The sequence below is a fragment of the Cryptomeria japonica genome, chromosome 8 (assembly GCF_030272615.1).
Source record: "Cryptomeria japonica chromosome 8, Sugi_1.0, whole genome shotgun sequence".
NCBI classification, from domain to species: Eukaryota; Viridiplantae; Streptophyta; class Pinopsida; order Cupressales; family Cupressaceae; genus Cryptomeria; species Cryptomeria japonica.
This window is the reverse complement of record NC_081412.1, coordinates 25,285,105-25,308,741: the sequence shown is the minus strand read 5'-3', so window position 1 is coordinate 25,308,741 and position 23,637 is coordinate 25,285,105. Positions and strand designations below refer to the sequence as shown.

Genomic DNA, 23,637 nt, shown 5'->3' with positions numbered 1-23,637 from the left:
AAATTTTCAGACTTGGTCAAATTTCAAGCCATTTCCGGATCAAGATGACATTTGTTGATTGATGTGAATTTCCAGACTAAGATGATTTTGCATGCTTTCCACTTCTAGTATAGGAGTTCCATAAACCATTTTTTTGATCCAACTTGTCTGCCTTCTGACTCTTCTGAATTTAGAAATGATCTTCAAGAACGTTCAGTCTTCAACATCTTTAGAAATGAACCTACCAAAATAGATTTTCCCAAATAGTAAGTGTTTCAAAATGTTAGGGTTTGGACAAAACAGGTCAGGAAAGCACTTACTAAAAATAGAAACTTACTAAAAATAGAAATTACTAAAAATAGTAAGTTTGATTTTTGGCAAAATGATACATTCCGGGACTCGGTAAAATCCCTAAAAAATAGGAACTTTCTACAAATAAAAGTTGCTCTGTTTTGACTCAAATTTTACTGGGAGGTTACTTGAAGGGTTTTTTGCTAAAACAATTTCCCAAAGTAAAATCTCTTGTTATACCATGAGTGTGTCATTATTTCTTTTTGATGTGTTTATGATTTTGTTAACATTTTTCTCTTTCCATATTGGTTTATCAATATTTTTATCACTTAATTTCTTCTGGATATAATTGTGTGCACACTTTTTTTGCATCAACGTTTTGGATCACACTCTGTGATCCATCATCAAGATGTAAGAGTGCTAGGAAATGCAGAAATGTAAAATTTATAAATATTGCTTCTCTTCCTTTTGGCCCTAAATTCAATCTCTACATTTGTTTAATAGAGTTAGGTCCTCTTCAATGCTCCACTAGCAATTGCACTATTAGTTAATACAGGTACGCTATAAGAAGATTTAAAAGTAAGGTTACATTTTTTATAATTAATAAATGATTGTAATCTTCTATTCTATTCTAAACAATAATTCAATTCTTCCTGACTTCTTGTAAACCTAATTTATAATATACTAATAATATTTGAGGCTACTAACTCATCAAGGTGCATTAAAAGAGATATTTGCCGAATATCCTGATATACATATCGGTTTAAGAGAGGTCTGAAGTTGAGGTGACATTGCCAATGATGACACTTCCAAGTTTTATTAGTGTCTGGGCACGCTATTGATTGTCAAATGCTGCAAATAATAGAAACAATTCAGTATATCTTTTGCAACGCATTATAGTCCTTATATTTTCAGATTTCACACATGTAAGACAAAACATACCTGCCACCATGTATGTTAGAAAAACAAGGTACCTTTTAGCAGATAAAATCAGCCTTAGCTAAAAAAAAATACCCATACATGGTTGAATGGAATAATCCTTTGCTAATTATAAGTCTCAATTCTTGAGGCTTTATCCCATTCAGACAAATATGTAATCAACGCCACAATTATTCATTTTATCACACTTTATTTCATTGTATAGGACTGATAATGAAGATTCTGCATCTTTAACCTCTTAATCAAATATACTAGCTCATAAAGATGAAATTGTTACCAGGCCATCAGTGTTATTAAAGTAATGCCTCCAAAGAGGCCTAAGTTTCTCCTGACCACCCACATCCCAAACCTTGAACTGCACATTCTTGTACTGCACTTTTTCAACATTGAAACCTGCTTCCACATAAGAAGATGTAACTACATCTGTATTAGTTCCAGGATATTATTTGTAAACAGAGTAGTTTATAAGGAATGCAACCACACCATGCAAGATGGACACCAAAATATTCAAGCTTAAGATTTTATCATAGTTTGGTCAAAAAAAAATCTTTGATAAAATCGGCATAAGAGGATGGACAATCGACATTGGTAAGTCTCATGGCCATGATAAGGCCTATAAATACTTACAAAAGAATGGCAGCATACAGAACTTCAAAGAGTTTATAATAGATAGATCTCAAATAAAATTGATTTTACAGAATATGTCTTTACCAAAGCTCAAGCGGAAGAAACTAACATTGTATCAAAAAGAGAAAAATATTGTTTTACCAAAGCTCAAGCGGAAGAAACTAACATTATATCAAAAAGAGAAAAATATTGTTTTACCAAAGCTCAAGCAGAAGAAGCCTTGATTATATCCAGATGATAAACATACAAGAAACAAGACATTCTCAATGCTCAGGTTTTACTATTAAAGCAGACTTTTTATAATGTGCTAAAGTGTTTGGAACATCTTGAAAGTTTAAATCCCTCATCGTAGCTCACTTTATGTCCTCTAAAATCCAATACTGAAGCAGAGTGATTGTGTCTAGATCAAATAAGCATTAATCTTTTGGGGAAAAAATCGGCAAACCAAAAGTATAAGATTTGTTTTTAATCAGAAAAAATCAGGAAAAAAACAGATTTATAAAAAAAGGTAAAAAATTAAAGAAAACCAGTCAAAAACTATTTTTTTTTAAATTAAAGGGTATTTCCATAGCATAGAGATATTGAGAGAGAACAAAATAGAGAGTTCAACCCATGAATTGTAGAAAATATATCTTCATTGTTTATATTCATATCTAAAAACCAAATGGTGATAGTTGTCAAAATGTCAACAATATAGTTTGTGATTTTGTTCAAGGTCAACCTATGAACTAAGTACGAGTACCGAAAAATCAAATGTAGCCAATGAAATGCTAGAGGGCAAGAGGTCGTGAGTATGAAGCCGCTGGGTGAGAGTCTGTCCTACTCGTCCAATAACATGCAGATCAGATATAATAATTGGATATGATAAAAGTCTGTTTTATAAATTGGTGGTAGTTTTGCGAATTATAGCATTTTATGAAAGCTTAAAATCAGAGCGCAACTTAAACAATCATATTTAAAAAGACAATAAACAATTACTATATTAAAAAATATCATGTTGAATAAGTATCAGTTTAAATTGTTTACTGTTTTTTTGAATTGTAAATAAAAATTATATTACATTTTAAATCTTCATTAATAAATATGATAAATACATATTCAAAATATTAAATAATAGGAACAATCTATTTACCATATGTATAAATAATATTATGATTAAATTAAGTATTATTTTAAATTATTGACTGTATTTTTTTATTGTAAATAAAAACTATATTATATTTTGAATCTTAATTAATAAATATGATTAAATACATATTTAATATGCATACTGTAGATAATATCTATGCTTTTGGGGGTTTATGATCAAGGCATTGATGGAAACATGTCAAAATCAGCCCGAAGGAGATCCGGACCAATCAGAGGTGAGAAAAAACGAAAATTCCAATTTTCAGTATTTTGTCTATGTTTCAGTATTTTGCATTTTCGGAGGCCTTCGGAGCAAGATTTGGGGTCGAAACTATTCCCAGCCCCTTAACTCGATAGCCGAAGGCATAGTGTTAAGGGACTGAAACTAGATCTTTTGAAAACCTTTCCAACGGTGTAAGCGGCTTGAGATTTCGAGCGTCGAGCGGAAAGTTATGATACCGCCAGGTCAAGACCAATTTGCTGTTGTTCGCAGAGAGTAGGTACGAGCGCGCCACATGTCAGCATGGCATAGTTTCTCGCAGGCTCGCGGCTTCGCACTCACCTGAAGGCACATGGGAGTGCCACATGTCGGCACCGCAAGGTGTTCAAGGGCGAAGGAAAAAAAGGGGCTCTAAAAGCTCTGCCAGCATGCCGCATGTCGGCAAAGCATGAGCCAAGAGATGTTTTCAGCCCGGGGAGATTTCAAAAGCGCGTCATTGTTTCTTTCGAGGGTAGAAGGCCGCAGGAGGCATCACATGGCAAAACCAGGAAGCGCGAATGCAAACAAAGAAGAAACCCGCGTGATCAAGCGGTTGCAACAGAAAAAGGGAATTTCCAAGTGGAGGAAAATAATGATGCAAAGATCAAGCTCGCGACAGCTGCAACAACCTCCATGATGGCAGTGGACACGAGGCGAGCATGCAGAAGCTGTTTAGTTACAATCACCGTTTCAGATCAAAGAGGTTTTCTCTATATACGCCCGGGGGTGCATTGTAAAAAGGGTTCAAAACCTATTTTAAAGATAGACTGATATTCTATAGGATTTTAGCCTTTAATATGTTGTTTTGTATTTTTGAAGACAAGATAATCAAACTATGCCTGCGGCCTTTATGATTGCTGATATTCAGTGTGCATTGGATAGTTTTTTGTGCATCTGTGAAATTCTGATATAACTTCAGAAATATGTATAATACTCTGTCGATTAAACTATGTTTTAGCACTTGTTATCTGGTGGATGAATGGTATATATTGCTTGATGTTAAAAGGATTTTTGGTTATATCTTAATCGTGGTTTTGGGCATGCAGATTGTTGAATAGGCCTCAGGATGGCACGTATGTGAAGTTCTATGTGCCCCTTATTGCATCAAAATCAGTTTGGCGCATCGCTTTAGAATAGTTTTACTTTCAATGTTCCTTTTCTTCCCTTTTCTTCCCCCAAATGAATGAAGAGTCGGCTTCTAAAATCTCGGAGGTCACTCAGTGAAAACACGCAGGTCCCCCATCATTGAGTTTCCCATAAGGTTGTAGTCCTCAAAGCAATTTTGGTGGTCAACAATTCTTTTTTGGCATGCCTAGTGGGAACAAATTTCGTGAGTTTTACATTGTCCGTTGGAGATTTGGTGCATTCTTCAGCGTTTCCAACCTTAAGGAGGTATTCTGCAAGCACTTGCGGACTCTACAGGTTTGAATCATTTGTGTGATTCTAATAGGCATGTACCCGGTTCTTTGTTTTGAGCAGACCTTTTTCTCTTGTTTTAAATATTATCTGTGGATCTTTTGTTTTCCTTATGCTTTAGTATGGAAAGATATTATGAACAGTGCATGTTTCCCCCTCCTTTCTATGACAATGCAAGCATTTCACCTCCCTATCAACAATATCAAGTTGGCCATGCTTCCAGTTTCGCTTCATATTCCCCTACTACATCAAGTTATGAGCAACTTCCTTACGCTTGCCTCCTGCCCACCCCTACACAGCCTTTTTGGCAGCCCGCATATGTTTCCCAGCAGCCGGAGGCTTATTATGTCTCCCATCAGCATGTCAACCCCTTCCCCAACATCAAAATGTAAGAAACTTGGAAAATGTTAGTGTTGGAGAAATAATTATGAGTTTCCAAGAATGACTGAAGGCTATTGAGGAGCAAGAATACTATCTACAGCAAGATCAACTTGCTTACCAGGCCTAGCTTCAACAACACCGGGCAGAGGCTCAAAGAAAACAGCAACAGCAAGAGCAGTTTCTTGCAACGCAAGCTTTTGCTAGGGAAGAAGAGATCAGAAGGCTAGCAGCCATCGAAAAGAAGTTCATGCTAGAGGAGAAATCAGCCACTGGAGCTCCTAAACTAGAAATCCCAAGCATCAAACAGGGGATGCCTTCTAATGAGCCCCTTGAATCTTTTTTGCGAAAAATCTTTCCCCCTCCGCTCTCTGTTCCTGATACCATTTTACTTTTCAAGGGTGGACCTGTTGTTTGGAAGGCTGATTGGTCTCGTGAGCAAAAGAAAGAAGAAGAGCAGTTTGTTGGTTGTGAGCTTTCGTGTGCTTGCAAGGTAGAAGAACCACCCTTAGCACCAGAGGAAAATGAAGATGGATATTTGCAGCAAGGCATCAACCAAATAAGGGAGCAAAAGGAAGAAGAGGATTTATTCCTCTCATTTGATGAACTTCCTTGCTTTATTGACCACGAGGAAGAGGACTCTTCCATTTCTACAATGGCAGAAGTCTTAAAGAAGCAGATAGATGTTGAAGAGCATGAAAAAGTTCAGGAGGATGACCAAGAAGAGAGGATTGATGCTTCCATCGATCATCATGAAGACCGTCGTGAAGTAAGGGTGATCTCTGTTGTGGAAGGAAGCAAAGAGGAGACTGATGAAGACCTATTTTGAGACAAGTTAGAAACGTTTTGCTCATCTATTGACATCAAGCCATCATCCCCTGAGCTAGAGGATCATTGTGAGCGTGCGCAACAAGAGGGGGTTCCCATACCAGCAAATGAGCCATCAAAACCAGCCCTTGTTGGTCAACAAGAAATCGTGGCAGAGCATAGTGTTGTGACCTAATCACAACATCTCCCCATCCCAGATAGGGACCCTCTAGCTTTTGCCCCTTTTGGTCGTTTGGTCTTGTTTTTTTGTGTGTTTTGCTGGCAATCTCTTCAATCTCTCCATTGTGCGCATGTTCGGGGGTCAGTTAGAGTCTATTTGCTTCTCTGTCGAGCGAGTTCTATGAAGTCTAGTGCATGTTTTGTTCTTTTTTAGGGTTTCTGCCTTCTATCCTAGATTTTAGGGGATACTGTTAGAGTTTTGGGAAAACTGAACATACAACTGGAATCAAGACCCTTCAAGGAACCTCCAAGTAAAATTTGAGCCCAAACGGAGCGACTTTCTATTTTTTGAAAGTCCCTATTTTTTAGGGATTTTTTCGGGTCCCGGAATGTCGTCATTTTGCCAAAAATAAAACTTACTATTTTTAGTAATTTCTACTTTTAATAAGTTTCTATTTATAGTAAGTCATTCCTGCACCCTGTCTAGGGATCTAACGCTGACACTTTGAAGGTTTCTATTTTTGGAAAGTCAGTACTGGCAGGGTCGATCAGACAAGGCGACAAGGATTAGACGTTCGCAGACATTTCTAATTTCGGTAAGTCAAACAACAAACAGAGAAAGCCAAAAATTGATCAAGTGCTGGAAGCCTATGCCTGTTGGTTATAATTAGGGCCTGGCGGATTCCTATTGCCTTGGGCAACATTGGAATCCACCAAAGGGGGCCAGCTACTTCTCCTATATATAGGGCCAGGCCCCATACCTCTCGACTCCACCAAAAGTCTTCACGCCACATCCAAACTCACCACGCCTCCTTGATAGGGCCAACCCTATCCATTTCGGTTAAAAGGAATTAAATGAATTAAATGTTAATTGCAAGAAGGCCGACATGATTAAGAAGTTAGCTACTCCTATAAATAAAGCCTACACTTCACACAACATCAATCCAATTCAATCTTTTGCAATAAGGTGCGAAATATTCTAAGGAAGCAAAATTGATATGTGCGAAATATTCTAAGGAAGCGAAATTGATATTCAAGTCAATTAACTTACAGCGAACTATACTAAGAGGTGTGCAGATCAGCAACAGAAGACAGCGAACTTAAGCAAGGCAGTAGATCATCTTCAAGAGATAAAGAACTCCATAGAAGGGTTGTTGCTACCATTTTGTTACATACAGCCAATCAGATTAGAAGAACTGCAATTCATGACCTCCATTAGCAAACTAATTGTGAAGGCTCTATGTCATCTCCCTTTGTGACTACAACATCTATACTCCAGATAAGTGTGTAATCATCAGTTGAATTCAAACCCATAATCAGATCTGTGGATCTTTTCAGGCTGGGTTTTTCCTCCTAGGAGGTTTTCCCAGGGTATCTTTGTCTTGTCTTTATGCATTCATTTTCTGTTTCTATGCTTAAATCTGAAAACAATAAATCTAATTAAACCTAGTTATCAACAATTCTAATTTTCTAAGTGTTATCTAATCTGAAAGTACTAAAACTAACATGGTATCAGAGCTTTAGGTTAGATCAAACTTCAGATTTAGAATTCAGTACTCTTTTATTTCCAGATTGTTGTCGCATTTGCAGGTCAGGTCAATGGGGCTGAAAGTTGAAGATAGGCTTGATGGGAATCTAAATTTTACTGCATGGAAAGTTCCAATCAAGTTGGCTCTTGAGGAAGAAGATCTTCTCCAATTCATAGAAGCGAAAGAGCTAACTGAGCCTACAGATGCAGCTGAGTTAAAACAATTCAAAAAGGATGTTGTCAAGGCCAGGAAGATTCTCATTGATTCGGTCAAAGACCACCTCGTCACCTCTATTGCCTCATTTACCACTGCAAGGGAAATGTTCAGTCATCTACAAGGTACATATGAAGTTAACAATCTCAGTAGGGCAATTACTTTAAGACAACAACTACTTAATATCAAAATGGCTAAAAAAGATTTTGTTATTTCCTACTTTATGAGAATTTCAGAACTAAAGAATCAGCTAGGTTTAATTGGCCATAACATGGAAGACAAAGACCTTGTCATGATTGCGCTTAATGGTCTACCTCACTCATAGGAGTCATTTATCCAAACCATAAGTGGCAGGTTTGAGTTACCTACCCTTGATCGCCTTAAGAATGATTGCATCCAAGAAGAGTCTCGCCTCATCACAAGAGGTCAAACCAAAAGCCCCCATGTAGATGATCATCACATGCTTGCAGCTCAATGCAAGAAAGGGGGAAATTGGAAGGAACCTTATCATAAAAGAAATAGGGAATTCAGACCATTTAGTTCCCAACACCCTTGGAAGAAACCAAGAGATACTTCGCGTGTGCGATGTTTTAGATGTGACAAATTTAGTCACTATGCTAAGGAATGTCAAAATAACCCTAACCAAAGTGAAGCAAACCTAAATGAAGTCTCAGAACAAAATGATGACTTCTTATTCATCTCCGCTCTATCTAGCAGTGTTCCCTCAGATAGCAATACATGGTTGATTGACAGTGGTGCCTCCAGATACATCATAGGTTACTGTGATCACCTTTCAGGCCTAGTAGAAAAGGATACCAGCCTTCACGTGGTAATTGGTGATGACGCTCGTTATTCAGTAAGAGGTTCTGGCTCTACTTCTCTAAATTTAGATTCTGGTATTTCCTTGCATCTCAGTGATATATTGTTTGTTCCTGGAATTAAAAGAAACCTAATTTCCATTTCTGCTCTAGAAGATAAAGGTTATCAAATTGCATTTTCTGAGGGAAAAGTTCTTGCTTGGTCTAAGAAAGCTAGTTTTAAATCTGCTCATATAATTGGTCATAGATATGATAGTCTTTATAAGCTCTCTACTAACCCTATTCAAACCCTCATTAATGAGGCTCCGAAATCCTGTGAGTTATGGCATAGAAGACTTGGACATCTACATTATCAAGCTCTTCCTTCCCTTGAAAGGTTAGTCAAAGGTATGCCTAAACTCAGTCAAGTTCATGATAACACTTGTAAAGGTTGTGCTATTGGCAAGAATGTTAAAAGTCCATTTCATAAAAGTGAAAATAGAGCTAAAGACAAACTAGAACTTGTTCACTCTGATTTATGTAGTCCTATGTCTATAGCATCTCCTAGTGGATTTCTTTATTATGTAATCTTCATAGATGATTTCTCTAGGAAAACTTGGATCTACTTCTTGAAATCTAAAGAATCTGATGAAGTCTTAAGTAAATTTAAGGAGTTTAAAGCATTAACTGAAAACTCCTCTGGTAAAAGAATTAAATGTTTAAGATCTGACAATGGAGGTGAGTACACCTCCGGTAGCTTTTATGATTTTTGTGTTGAGTCAGGAATTAAGAGGGAGTTTTGTGTTCCATACAATCCTCAACAAAATGGCGTTGTTGAAAGGAAGAATAGGACCATTGTAGAGGCTACAAAGGCTATGATCCACGATCAAGACTTGCAGACCTTTCTATGGGCTGAGGCTTCTAGAACAGCAGTGTATATCCAGAATAAATGTCCTCATCGTGCTCTAAAGAACATGACCCCGGGAGAAGCCTTCACGGGATCCAAACCAGACATTAGTCACCTCAGAATCTTTGGAAGTCCTGTCTATGTTCATGTGCCCAAGGAAAAGCGATCAAAGTTGGAACCCTCCGGAAAGAAAGGCATGCTAGTCGGATACAGTGAATCCTCCAAGGCATTCAAGATTTACATCCCAGGTCAAAGGTATGTTGAGGTAAGTAGGGATGTTACATTTGAAGAAGACATTGCTTTTAAGAAATCGAAAGGTTCTTGTGTTATTGATGAATCTAATGATAATCAAAATATAAATGTTGATACTAACCCTGAGATTCTAAGGGAGCAAGTTGAACCTCCACCTCAAGATGATCATGATGATCCTCCAGAACCCATGAATCCCACTGATATTCCTAGTGACATTGTCGTTACCATAAAGAGGCCACTTTGGGTAAGAAACACCATTCAAGAAGCTGAAAGATTTGCTACTCCAAGTGGCACCTCCCGTGAAACTAAGAGACCTCAGGTATTTTCCAACTACGTTTCTTTAATGTGTAATCTCATTGAAACTGAACCTTGCAATGTTGAAGAAGCCTTAAGTCATCATGCCTGGAAGCTTGCTATGGATGAAGAATATCAATCAATCATCAAGAACGATGTATGGGACATTGTGCCCAGACCCAAAGGTAAATCTGTTGTTTCCTCTAAATGGTTATTTAAAATTAAACATAATGCCGATGGTAGTATTGAAAAATATAAGGCTAGATTTGTAGCGTGTGGCTTTTCCCAAAAGGAAGGCATAGACTATGAAGAAACATTTGCTGCTGTTGCTAGATATACTTCCATTAGAACGATAATTACTATTGCTGCTGCTAAGGGTTGGAAACTACATCAGATGGATGTTAAGACTGCCTTCCTCAATGGTGTCATTGAGGAAGAAGTCTATATTGAGCAACCTGAGGGATATGAGATTCAGGATAGATTAACCCATGTGTGCAAGTTAAGGAAAGCTCTGTATGGTCTTAAACAAGCTCCTCGTGCTTGGTATGAAAGAATTGATAAATATTTGCTAAGTCTAGGCTTTTGTAAAAATGATGCTGACTCTAACATTTACTTTAAAGTAGCCAATGATGAAATGCTAATTCTAGTTCTTTATGTGGATGACTTATTTCTTACTGGTAAAGATGAACTTATTATTAGATCCAAGAAAGAACTAGCTTCAGAATTTGAAATGAAAGATTTAGGTCTAATGCATTATTTCATAGGTCTAGAAGTATGGCAAAGATCTAACGAAATTTTTCTAAGTCAAGGAAAGTATACTATTGACATTTTGAAAAGATTTAGAATGATGGATTATAAACCAATGTCTACTCCTATGGAATCTAACTTAAAGAAGTTAAGTGTTTCTGCAGCTAACTCTGAATTTGCAGATCCATCTGAGTACCGACAGTTGATTGGATCATTAATGTATCTAGTTAACATTAGACCAGACATATGTTTTGCTGTGAATGCTCTCAGCCAGTTCATGAGCTTACCCAAGCATGTTCCCTTTGTTGCAGCCAAGCATATCCTAAGATACTTGCGAGGCACAATTGGTTTTGGGCTGAAGTATCCACTTAACACTCCAATAACCTTGGAAGGTTATTCTGATGCAGACTGGGCTGGAAGCATCAAAGACAAGAAAAGCACCTCCGGTATTTGTTTTAGCTTGGATTCTGCAGTGATCTCTTGGGTTTGCAGAAAACAATCCTCAGTGGCATTGAGTACTACTGAAGCTGAGTATATTGCAGCAAGTGTAGCCTCCAGAGAAGCAGTGTGGCTTCGTAAGCTTCTTGCTGGGCTGTTTGGTCAGCCATGGGATCCTACAGTTATTCACTGTGATAACCAGAGTTGTATTAAAATGTCTATCAATCCAGTGTTTCATGACAGGTCAAAACATGTGGAAACCCATTATCATTTCATTCAGGATATGGTGCAAAGAAGTGCTATTCAGCTGAAGTATGTCAGCACTGATGAGCAGGTTGCAGATATTCTTACCAAGCCTCTATCCAAAGTGAAGTTTGTGTACTTCAGGGATAGACTTGGTATTGTGGAAAATGAAACTCCAATTGAGAGGGAGTCTCAATTTCAGTGATACTTTGTATTGTATAAAACCACCCTCTGCGGGCAATGTAAGGTGGTATTGTAAACTTCTCAGGGAGAAGTATAATCATTAACCATCCTCTGCGGGCAATGTCAGATGGTATTGTAAATGTTAACCACCCTCTACGGGCAATGTAAGGTGGTATTGTAAACTTCTCAGGGAGAAGTATAATTATTAACCATCCTCTGCGGGCAATGTAAGATGGTATTGTAAATGTTAAACACCCTCTGCGGGCAATGCAAGGTGGTATTGTAAACTTCTCAGGGAGAAGTGTAATTGTTAAACCATCCTCTGCGGGCAATGTAAGATGGTATAAAAAGATCCTCTCCACTCTCTGCGGGCAATGCAAGGTGGATCCAGTCTATGCTTGTGTGCAAGACGAAATATTATGGTTATGATTCTCTGCCCTAATTAAGAGGGAGTGTTGGTTATAATTAGGGCCTGGCGGATTCCTATTGCCTTGGGCAACATTGGAATCCACCAAAGGGGGCCAGCTCCTTCTCCTATATATAGGGCCAGGCCCCATAACTCTCGGCTCCACCAAAAGTCTTCACGCCACATCCAAACTCACCACGCCTCCTTGATAGGGCCGACCCTATCCATTTCAATTAAAAGGAATTAAATGAATTAAATGTTAATTGCAAGAAGGCCGACATGATTAAGAAGTTAGCTACTCCTATAAATAAAGCCTACACTTCACACAACATCAATCCAATTCAGTCTTTTGCAATAAGGTGCGAAATATTCTAAGGAAGCGAAATTGATATGTGCGAAATATTCTAAGGAAGCGAAATTGATATGTGCGAAATTAACTTACAGCGAACTATACTAAGAGGTGTGCAAATCAGCAACAGAAGACAGCGAACTTGAGCAAGGCAGCAGATCATCTTCAAGAGATAAAGAACTCCATAGAAGGGTTGCTGCTACCATTGTTACATACAGCCAGTCAGATTAGAAGAAATGCAATTCATGACCTCCATTAGCAAACTAATTGTGAAGGCTCTATGTCATCTCCCTTTGTGACTACAACATCTATACTCCAGATAAGTGTGTAATCATCAGTTGAATTCAAAACCATAATCAGATCTGTGGATCTTTTCAGGTTGGGTTTTTCCTCCTAGGAGGTTTTCCCAGGGTATCTTTGTCTTGTCTTTATGCATTCATTTTCTGTTTCTATGATTAAATCTGAAAACAATAAATCTAATTAAACCTAGTTATCAACAATTCTAATTTTCTAAGTGTTATCTAATCTGAAAGTACTAAAACTAACAATGCCTAAAATGGAAAGCTCAGAAATTCACCAAGGTTCAGGAAGTCATTCCAAAATTGCAAAGCGGAAAAAATTCCATGAATCCATGGCATAGTGAAAATTCCACCCAAGTATGCAGTTGGGCAACAAAATGGGTCAGGCAAGGATGGATGGATAAATTCCATGAATCCATGGCATAGTGAAAATTCCGCCCAAGTATGTAGTTGGGCGCCAAAATGGGTCAAGCAAGGACAGATGGACAAATTCCATGAATCAATGGCATAGTGAAAATTCCACCCAAGGATGCAGTTGGGCACCAAAATGGGTCAAGCAAGGATGGATGGATAAATTCCATGAATCCTCCACATAGTGAAAATTCCGCCCAAGGGAGTGCTTGGGCGTTGTTGATGTGTTTTTCATGCACATGCGAACACAGAATAAAATACCAAGGTATCTTATCCTCTCTTGAACAAAGTTTCCCAATTGTTGAAGATCTCGCCGAAGGATCAGTCGGAGTAACTCCAAGGTTCTGATATGTAGGTTCTCTACGTGTGGATAAGCTCTTTGTGGTACGATGTGATTTTGCTGGAATCACAAGGGGACTTACTTTCGACGACCTGAACGTCTGATTTGTTTTGGATATTACTGGAACGTGGAATTTCACCGGCCCTTGATTTTGAAAAAAAGGAAAAAGGATAAGGGTTGGAACGGGATCTATTTCTAACACTAAGAACGTAAGAGCAATGAATGACCTTTGATGAAATTCTAACTAAGTCTTGCTTTGACATCCTAGGACCATCTCCACAAGGTTAGTGCGATCTTCTAAGGAAAGCTTTATGATGTTCAGATCACCACTACAAGCATGGACACCATCAGGCTGATGCATATCAATGAAGAAGTGACAATCGAAGTTAAGCTTAAGCTGAATGATTCCAGTTGACTACACAAGGCAAGTCTGCAATCAACAAACTGCTAGTAGTATGGATATACATATTTCACCATTGATCATACACATTTCTTCCACTCATCTAATAACATGAAATCAAATTTGAGAAGTATAGAGACCATGCAAATTGTTGAATCGACCCATAGAATTCACCATTTCTTCAATGAAGTTTACAAGTCCTTTACAACAACATCTTGGCAACAATCTTTGCCTTCTCTTTCTACTCTACTCTAACTATTTCCTATTCTCTAACTATTCACTATTATCTATTCTCTATCAACCAACTATTAACTATTAGCTAGCTATTAACCTTTACAAATGAGGAGCCAGGGCTTATATAGAGAAACCCTTTACAAATAGACGGCTCTGATTGATTTAGAATCAATGGCTAGGATTACAAGATAGAAACCCTAATTAGGGTTTGTTACAACAAACTTCCTTAGCCAATTAGAAAATTACATTCCAAGGGTGAGGACCAATAGGAAGCAAGGGTAGGTGCCTCGAAGTTTGTGTCATCCCCGATGAGTCAGGTACCTTGAATCTGGACACGCTGAGGTGGACCAATCCAACTAGAGGAATGATGACTGGGATGCCACCTTGTCTGACACTTGAAACTTGGTTGATGTTGAATTTGATGATGCTGAGAAGCTAACTTTGATTAACTCTTCTGAGACTATCTGCTTCTTCAACAGACCCTTGCACTGACCTTATTTGATTCTCCTTTGTCTTTGACGTGATGGATGGGTGGTGTACCTTTCCTTGAAATGCTGGCAACGCCTTTCATTGTCATCTTGTGGTTCCTTAGTGTGGCAAAGTGAAGGTTCTGGAGGTAGCTAGCAATTCCTTGAACACCTTTAGTCTTCCCTTTTGCCTGTGGAACGTCCTTGACAATGATGCTGGACTGGAAGTGGTCGTCCTTGCCCTGGCTTGGTTTTCTCCATCTACAAAATAAACCAAAAGGTGATTAAGTACATATGACATGTTCATTTCAACAAAGCATTTTCCGCCTTAAATCATCAACAAGAAGACTTTAAAATAAAGTTCGCTCAAAATCCTTCCCAGGGGCAAGCCCTATAAAACTTTCGCCCTGGACCCTTTGGAAGGGTTAGGAGCGAAATTTGCTATTTTGCCCAATTTAGACCTCTTTTCAATGTTATCTCACAACTAGCTCTTCGCCTAGCTCAAACAAGGTGAAAAAAAGGAGTTTTAAAAGATTTTGCCCTTTGGAAGGGTCAGGAGCGAATTTTGCATTCCAGGATAATTTTATCACTTGTTTACTCCAAAATTCCTCCCAAGGCAAACATATGATAGCTTTCCTTCCTTCAAAGCCTAGGGATCCATGCTTTGACTTTTATCATGAGCAAGTTAGGTGAAATTGAGGATTTTGCCCTGGACCCTTTGGAAGGGTCAGGAGCGAATTTCTTGATCATGGACAAAACACTCGCTTCTTTCACTCACAACCCCTTCTAAGACATGCTTGTGGCAATCTTTAAGCCCAATCTAACTTGATCACTATCTTGGTCTAGCACAAATTTGGAAGAAAAAGGACATTTGGTGAATTTCGCCTTGGACCCTTTCGAAGGGTCAGGAGCGAAATTCATGATTTGCTTGTTTTCCTTCACCAAGGTCTATCTTTTTCACTTTCTATACTTGGAATCTCATCCTTGGACCCCTCTCCCATGCTTGCAACATTTTGTTTGACCTCAAAATGACTAGAAAAGAGAAATTCGCTAGAAATCATAGCCAAGGACAGGACCTATAATGGGTTTCGCCCTGGACCCTTTGGAAGGGTCAGGAGCGAATTTCTTCCTCTAGCCCAAAATCATCATTTTTGGAGACAACAATCCATTCAAGGGCAATCTCAAGGGCTTCCATCATCTTTGTCTAGGCCTGGCTTGGCACAAATATGAAAGGAATAGGTGGATTTTAGGAATTTCGCTATGGACCCTTTGGAAGGGTTAGGAGCGAAATTCATGTTTTGAGCTTATTTTCTCATTCTCTCAACTCCAATCTACCTCAAGACCAAGGATACATCGTCTCACTCCTATCTAGGCCATAAAAACCAAAAACTCAACTTGTCTTGCAAAGAAGGTGATCCTAGGAATTTCGCTCTAGACCCTTTGGAAGGGTTAGGAGCGACACTCTTGATTTGGCTCAATTCCTTCATGTTCAGGAATCACTAGCAACTCAAATTTTTGCTCAAGGACTTCTCCAATCTTAACCCATCCTAACCCACACTTGACTTAGCATAAAATTGAGAAAAAAAGGGTGGTTTTGGGGAATTTCGCTCTGGACCCTCTAGAAGGGTCAGGAGCGAAATTCAAGATTAGGACACAATTCCACCTCCTTCTTCCCTTGCTATGCCATGATTCTCACCTTTGGACTCCTTCCTCATGAAGACAACACTTGTTTGACCCCCAAGAAGGCCTGGAAGGAGAAATTCGCTCAAGACCATGGCCAAGGACAGGACCCATTTGGATTTCGCTCTAGACCCTTTGGAAGGGTCAGGAGCGAAATTCATGTCCTAGCTCAAAATCATTATTGTTGATGGCAAAACATCAACTCTAAGGCATGTCTAGGGATCCTTCTAAGCTCTATTCATCTTTATCCATGCTTAGCTTGACACAAAATGAAAGGAAAAGGTGGATTTTAGGAATTTCGCTCTGGACCCTCTGGAAGGGTCAGGAGCGAAATTCTTGTTTTTAGCATATTCCTTCATTCTTTCAACTCCAATTCACCTCCAAGAACAAGGAACAAGGTTTTACGCCCAAACAAGGTAAAAAAATAAGGTTAATAAAGAATTTCGCTTTGGACCCTTTGGAAGGGTCGGGAGCGAAATTTCATTCTTGGAAAAAAAACCCTCACATTTCAATGCTTTCAATCACTTCCTTAGGCAAGAACATGTCCAAACATTCACAATATGCCTTAGAAACTAATATCCTGGTCTAAACAAGGAAGAAATGGGTGCCATCTAGGAATTTCGCTCTGGACTTTGGAAGGGTCTGGAGCGAAATTTCCAATTTAGGTTGATTTCACATTCCATTGTCTCAATTCTCCTTCAAACTGGATTTATCCAACCTCCTTTCACCATGATCAAGGCAATCCACCACCAAATAAGCTCAAAACAAGGTCCTTCTAGTGCTCAAGGCAAAATAGAGGGTCATAAAATAAAGATTTTCGCTCTGGACCCTTTGGAAGGGTCAGGAACGAAATTCATCCTTTAGGTCAAAAAATCTTCATTTTTTCATGCGTCCAACCACCTCCAAGGCAAGAACACCAAAAGTTAACCAAACCAAGGAAGAAAATGAGGTTTACAAGGATTTTCGCTTTGGACCCTTTGGAAGGGTCAGGAGCGAAAATCATGTTCTAGGCCAAAATCCTTCACATTTTCACATTCCATCACTTCAAAACTAGAATGTTGGTCTAAACAAGGGAGAAAATGAGGTTTATAAGGATTTTCGCTCTGGACCCTTTGGAAGGGTCTGGAGCGAAAATAATCCTTGGGCTCAAATCCTGGCTTCATTTTCACATTTCTTCACTCCAAATAAGTGTTTTGCCTTCACAAATGCTTGGGAATGAGCTAGTTATATTCCACAAATGCCTGGGAATGAGCTAGTGACATTTCCTTATATCTTTCTTCTTTCTTATACTTTAAGTTATATTCCATATATACTGTCAGGATGTTTGAGAGTGGTTTCGGACCTCCAAGAGTTATAATGCAAAATCTAGGTTTTGGAGGATTCTTCAATTTTCCAGACTTAGTCAAATTTCAGGATCAGGAAGACATTCCAGACTTAGCCAAATTTCAGGGCATTTGAAGATCAGGATGACATTCCAGACTTCATCACTCACCAACTTGACCTAGCTCAGACCTTCAAGGATGATACTCACTCACCGAGCAAGACACAATTAGCAATAAGAGCAAAACCAGGCCCTAAGGAAGACTCTCAACGAAACCCTAATTTTGGGGCCCCGTGGACTCACCCTAGCTCAAGCAAAGCCTGCCATCCTAGTGATCCCTCTAGCAACACTCAGCATGCAAAGGCTAACAGACAAACCCTAAAAACCTAGAAAGCAAACCCCAGAAAGCAAAAAAGTAGGGTCCCCATTTGCAATGGGGCGATGTGTGAATACGTCACAATAGGCGCCAAAATGGTATACCCACAAAAGGTGTAAAAAATGAAAAAAATTCCAAGGCACAGTGAATTCAACGCCCAAGCTAAAAGTTGAAATTTTACCTAAGGCATGGAATCCAAGGAGTCAAGGAGGAATAAAAAGCAAAATTCCCCTCGGGCAAATTTTTGAATTTTCTATTTTTAGACACTGAATCTCGACGGAGTGCAAAATTTTATAGATTCGGAATAGGGGTGAAATTCTCCATCCAATGAACGTGACTCCTAATTTTAGGAGGATCCCTAAAAAATGGGGATGTTGAAAAGAGACATGGAAATTCCTTCGAAAGCAAGAGACAACAAGTTAGAATAGAATCAAACAAATCCTGAGAGGATCCTTCGAATTCCCTCCAAAATTAGAAAGAATGAAAATCAACGAGTTGGCGAAGAGAATCTTCCAAGTATGACACATGACTTGGACCATTTAAGGAAAATTCTAAATTTGAACTCATTTGCATGGGAAGTTGCCTTTGCATGGCGTAGTCATTGGGGAAAGTATGACGCATCATGAATGCAATTGCTAAATTAATGCCTCCTAAGAATTCTATATAAGTTTGGAAAAGCATTTCATTTCTCGCATGCAAGATTCAGGAAAGAAGAAGTGGAGAAGTGAAGAATAGTCATACTTAGTCTCTGTTTTTATCATTTCCAAGGTGCTTCCAGGATGGCGGAATCAAGCAAGGCAGCCACTATCTCTAGGCAAGCATTGATCAAGGCAGAAATGAAAAGTTTTCTCCCCTATTCTCGGTTGAATTCAAGATGGGATGAAATCAGCAATACTAATCTAGGCACATTCAACCTGGCTGCATTCAAGATCCGAATGTTTGGAACAGCAGGGCACAATCCATCCCCGACAGCTATCAGATTTGTGAAAAATGGAATTGTTGCAACAGCTTGTTTTCCTCCTGCTATTCAATGCCCAGACCTAGCCTTGGAATGTGCAACACATTACAATCTAGAGCGAAAAACAATCTCAACGCCAGATGGCAAGTTGCTGGCAACATTGATTCCGGAGTCAATTGGTGAGGCTTTCGGAATTTCTTCACATTATTCCATGTCGTACAGGACCAGCAATGGAGCTCAGGCAGTATATGAAGCAGGTCCTGCCAAGTGTGCTGATTTGATTAATAAACAGTGGTTGATGAAGCCTAGGGTGCACATTTCCAAGATACCCAAAACTCTCACCATCTTCGAGTTCAAGCAGGAGTATGTAGAGTTGATAAAAATACTAAGCAGAGTAATGGGATGCCCACATTCGGTGAACTTTGAGGCCTGGATGTTCTTCTACATAGGCGAGATCATGAATTCAAATACGATAATCGACTGGGCTAGATTGATCAGTCACTACTTGCATGAGCAGTTGAAGAGCTTAAAAGAGAAAAGATCCCAGTCCTTTTTTATGAGCTCCTACCTGTTCTATATGCTTGCGCGAAGAGGAGGATTTGATGGGCTGCCAGCAAGAGGAATCATGGGTTGCGGACCAGCTCAGTTAAAAGTACATGAATGTTATCCACAGCTGCATCTCCACAATATTAATTCTTACACGTTGGCAAATGACACCTTCACCATGTACTTGACGCGGCTCATGCAGAAGTTGCATATAAGGATGTCACCGCAAGCAAGCGCCTTGGTCAGGAGGTATGGAGCTGCGTTCTTACAATTCCCTAAATTCACCTACATCAGGACGCAAGGATTCTCCTTCCAGTCATACAAGTTGCCCAGATATCCATCAGACAAGCTTCTATTGTTGGAGCTCATGAGACAGTTAACTGCCTATGATCAGCTGCAGAAGAAGAAGCAATCAATTGAATTTCCAGTTTTCTTGGGTGACTTCATGGAAATATGCCCAGGCTTGGAAGCCGCTGAAAGCGCAGCAGGGGAATTGGCATTCTATCGCCTGCCATTTTATCCGTCCAGGACCCAATATGATCCTTACAGCCAAGTTAGGAAGGTTGTTGGCGTCAAATTCATACACAAGTTTCAATTGGAGGATTACTAGGCAAGTGTTGAGGATGAGGTCCAGAAGAGAATGCATTCCAGATTGCCCCTCGACACCATCAAGATAAGTGAAATTTATCAGGCGCCAGATCAAGTGGAGGAAGATGCAGATTTGATACAACCTAAATTCGAGAAAGTAGAGGATCAACCTATTCAGTTGCCAGATTGGTCAGAGCCCGAGATGGATGATTTGAATATCTTGGCTAGACCAATGCTGAAATTCATTAAGCACTAGATTGACAGGCAGATAAGGAAGTTGGTGGAAGAAAATGTCCATCTAACATACCAACTAATGGGAAGTCTGGATTCCCACAGTGAGGCAATTGAAAGCTCTTTGCAGGTTCAGGTAGGAAGGGAAGCCCGGATGGACAACGGGAAAAATGCCCCAAAAAGACCAAGGACAACAAAGAAGAAAAATACACAACAGGAAATCCCACAGGAAGTTCAACAGGAAGCCCAGCAAGAGGAACCTCCACAAAAGAGAGCAAGGACAGAAAGGGAACATTCACCAGTTAGTTCCTCAAGCGTGTGGGAAGTAGAGATGTTCCCACATTCCACAGGTCCACTTCCAGGGAGCGTTCCAGCACCCGATATACTCAGCATCAATGCTTCACAAGGACACTGTCGACCGAGAAGTCAGAGGCAAGAAAGTCCCCCACACCAGGAAGAAGCTCGCCAGGATAGCTTCATGGAGGCTCTCCGTGGTGAAATGGAGGAAGAATCTCAAGAACAAGAGCATGTAGAAGATCATAGCCACTCCATCCCCGCTCCAGACTGGTTGATAGGCAGGCTGGGGAATGAAGCAGAAGGAGGAACCAATCCTGCTCAAGAGTTGGAAGAATTATTGAAGAGGATGGATCGGCCAGCGGAAAGAAAGGCTCCCCGGAAGTTTTCCAAGGTGGTCAGGGAAGAATCTAGATCCCAGACCTTGCACATTGCTGAACCTGCAATGGATAAAGATAGGAGTGAGATTAGGCAGGAAGATTACGTCATCAGGGAAGTTGATCTTGGCCATGCTTCCACAGGTCAAGTAGTGGGAGACTTTGAAGAATCTTCCTTAGCCATGAAGGAGAAGTTGCTGAAATCAAAGGCAAAATGTAAGCGGCTGAGGGAAGAAAATAGAGTCTTATGCGAATACGTCAAGAGTTTCAAAAGACCCCTCAGGGAGGCAGGTCCTTCATTCACTCCTCCTTTCTCCCTTCCCAATGAAGTGATTGATGATGTAGAGCTCATTAGAGCAATGGCGCAAAATTCTCGGGAATGGGTAGAGGACGTTTATGCTAAGGCGGGAAAATTCATTGAGGATCTAGCTCAGCTTCATTCGAAGCTCGTGGCCCTCCTAAACAGATTGGAGACAGCAAAAGGATTATGGGAGGATGTCGATATTTACCAAGACTTAACCATTCCGCAACTCAGGGCTCTGACGAAGACTCCAAGGCAAACTCTGGTGGACGGGAAAATGATCCAAGAAAATGAAGCTTATGACTTTCCCCCATTGTTCTACGCCATCTGCTCAGGAAAAAACACCTTTGACAAATTCAGCGTTGACTCTATCACCTTGAAGGAGTCTATCAAAGGGGTACAAGAGGAAATCCTTAGTGCGATAGAAGCATTATTTGCAAAGAAACTCAATAATGAAGGAATAACGGTGAACTCCCTGAAATCTCAGTTGCACGAATTCTTCTTCGTAGGTTCATTCCCTAAGGAACATTTTGCAAATGTTTCTTCATTCTCCGATATAATGAAGAAGACGCAGGAAGTCATGGTGGAGTGGGAAAGCTTCTTTTCCAAGAGCGAGGACGAAATTGCCTTGATGGAGTTTAACATTGAAAATGTGCCAAGTGTCTCCATCGGAGAACTGGAGGCTGTCGTTGGCAGATTCATTGCGTACACCATAAATGAACGGGATAATGGTCGTCCATTTTTGGACGAAAGTCTTTTGGCTGAATAGTAGTGGTGTACTTATTGCTGAAGGAATTTTGACTAGGCGTGGGTCCAGTCAATGCATGTCACCATCTGATAAGGAATCTTCTTGCATGTCACCTTCTCATTATGGTTTTATGACAAATTCTCTGTGCATGTCGTTGTCACTAGGAGAATGATGGGCATTTATGATGGTGTCGGTTATATTCTGAGCATAATCAACATCATGGGGCACATTTAATGTGCTAGTGGGCGCTATTTTAGGCTCTTTAAATTAATTGTGCATGGGCATAATGAGTTATTAATTATCAATTCCCACCTTGTTGCACCTTGAGTGGGGAATCTTTAGGGCAAACCCTAATTAGGGTTTTGCATGTAATCATGGCCTGAGGCCTATATAAGGGGGTGACCCCCTCATTTGTAAGGGGAGAGAGATTATTGTCTGAGATTGTTGCATCAGGATTCTGAAGTAGTCAACTTAATGCATTGTTCAATTTGATGGTGTATTCTTGTTCTACTTTGGCAATCTGCATGGTCTTGCACTCTTCGATTAGATTAGATTTGCTTATATGTTGTTAGAAGAACTAGATTTGATAGGAGAACTTGTTGCAGAATCCGAGCTCATACTTTTGGTGTGCAGTTGATTATTGTACGCCGTGCAAAGTTAACCTAAGCCTGTTGATGTGTATGCGTTTAACTTCGGTTGTCAGTAGAGATTGTTCGATCTGATGGTCTGTATTGATGATCTGAAAAGCCTCCACGCACCCTTTGAAGATTGCACCGCCTTTGTGTAGTTGTGCTCCGCTGACGAAACGAAGATTGGTTTGATTATGTTTAAGTGATCCCGTCTCCTGTTCTTAGGATTAAATTGGACTTAGCTTAGTTTTCCTTCCTCCACCCTATTCCTATTTACTTTCTGCATAATTGAAAATCTAAAAGATCCAAAACTAGAGCTTTCATTGAAAATCATCCGCACAAAAATCCTTGAGCTTACATAAGTCTTCTCCAATTGAACACGCGTAAGGCCCCTTGGGTTATCAACAAACCCATCAAACATCTGAGTCACGTCCACGCACTGAAGGAACCTTGGAATTAGTCGTTTGAACTTTAAGAAATCCTAGCATACAGACTGTTGGTTGAAAATTTTGTACACTTGGGGAAATATACAAAATTGTGGTTTCAACTACAGCACACGAGTAAAAACTCTCCTAATTAAGGGAAGGCTCCCCCTATCTAACTACAACTTGGAAAATAAAATTGGATGGGACAGCAATCTTTCTTCTTTTTTCAAGAAAGACAATATCCTTTTTCTCTTCACAGAAAAGGATAGCGATTGAATAACAGCAGTAACCACTTTCAAGTAAAATGAGAGAAAGGAAGTGAAGTTTCCTGAAAGCTCAAAGACTCCCGTCACTTCCTTCGGGACGGGACAGCAATATCAAGCTCAAAGACTTGACTATTGGAAGTCCTATCTACCCTTTGCTATACTAAATTTTACAACGAATAAAAGATAACAGCTCAAAGACTGGAATAATCTATTCTTTTAACACAAAGACAAGAACTAATGCAAGCTCAAAGACTTGCTGCTATTTCTTATCAAACAGTAATTTTCCTCAAGAATAGACGCAAGCTCAAAGACTTGCTGCTCCTTCTAGAGATTTTCCTATTTTAATTAATCTTCTCTACTTGCAGCTCAAAGACTTCAAATCAG

At 39.6% G+C, this 23,637-nt stretch overlaps 1 protein-coding gene across 1 annotated transcript in view; it reads right to left on the bottom strand.

Annotated features, from left to right (window-relative positions):
* Positions 1-23,637, bottom strand: part of LOC131078563 (ADP-ribosylation factor) — an 81,194-nt gene that overhangs the window by 20,401 nt on the left and 37,156 nt on the right. The window contains exon 3 of the mRNA XM_058016296.2: positions 1,487-1,602. Within this exon, the coding sequence (XP_057872279.2) occupies positions 1,487-1,602 (116 nt within the window). The remainder of the gene's footprint in view (positions 1-1,486; positions 1,603-23,637) is intronic.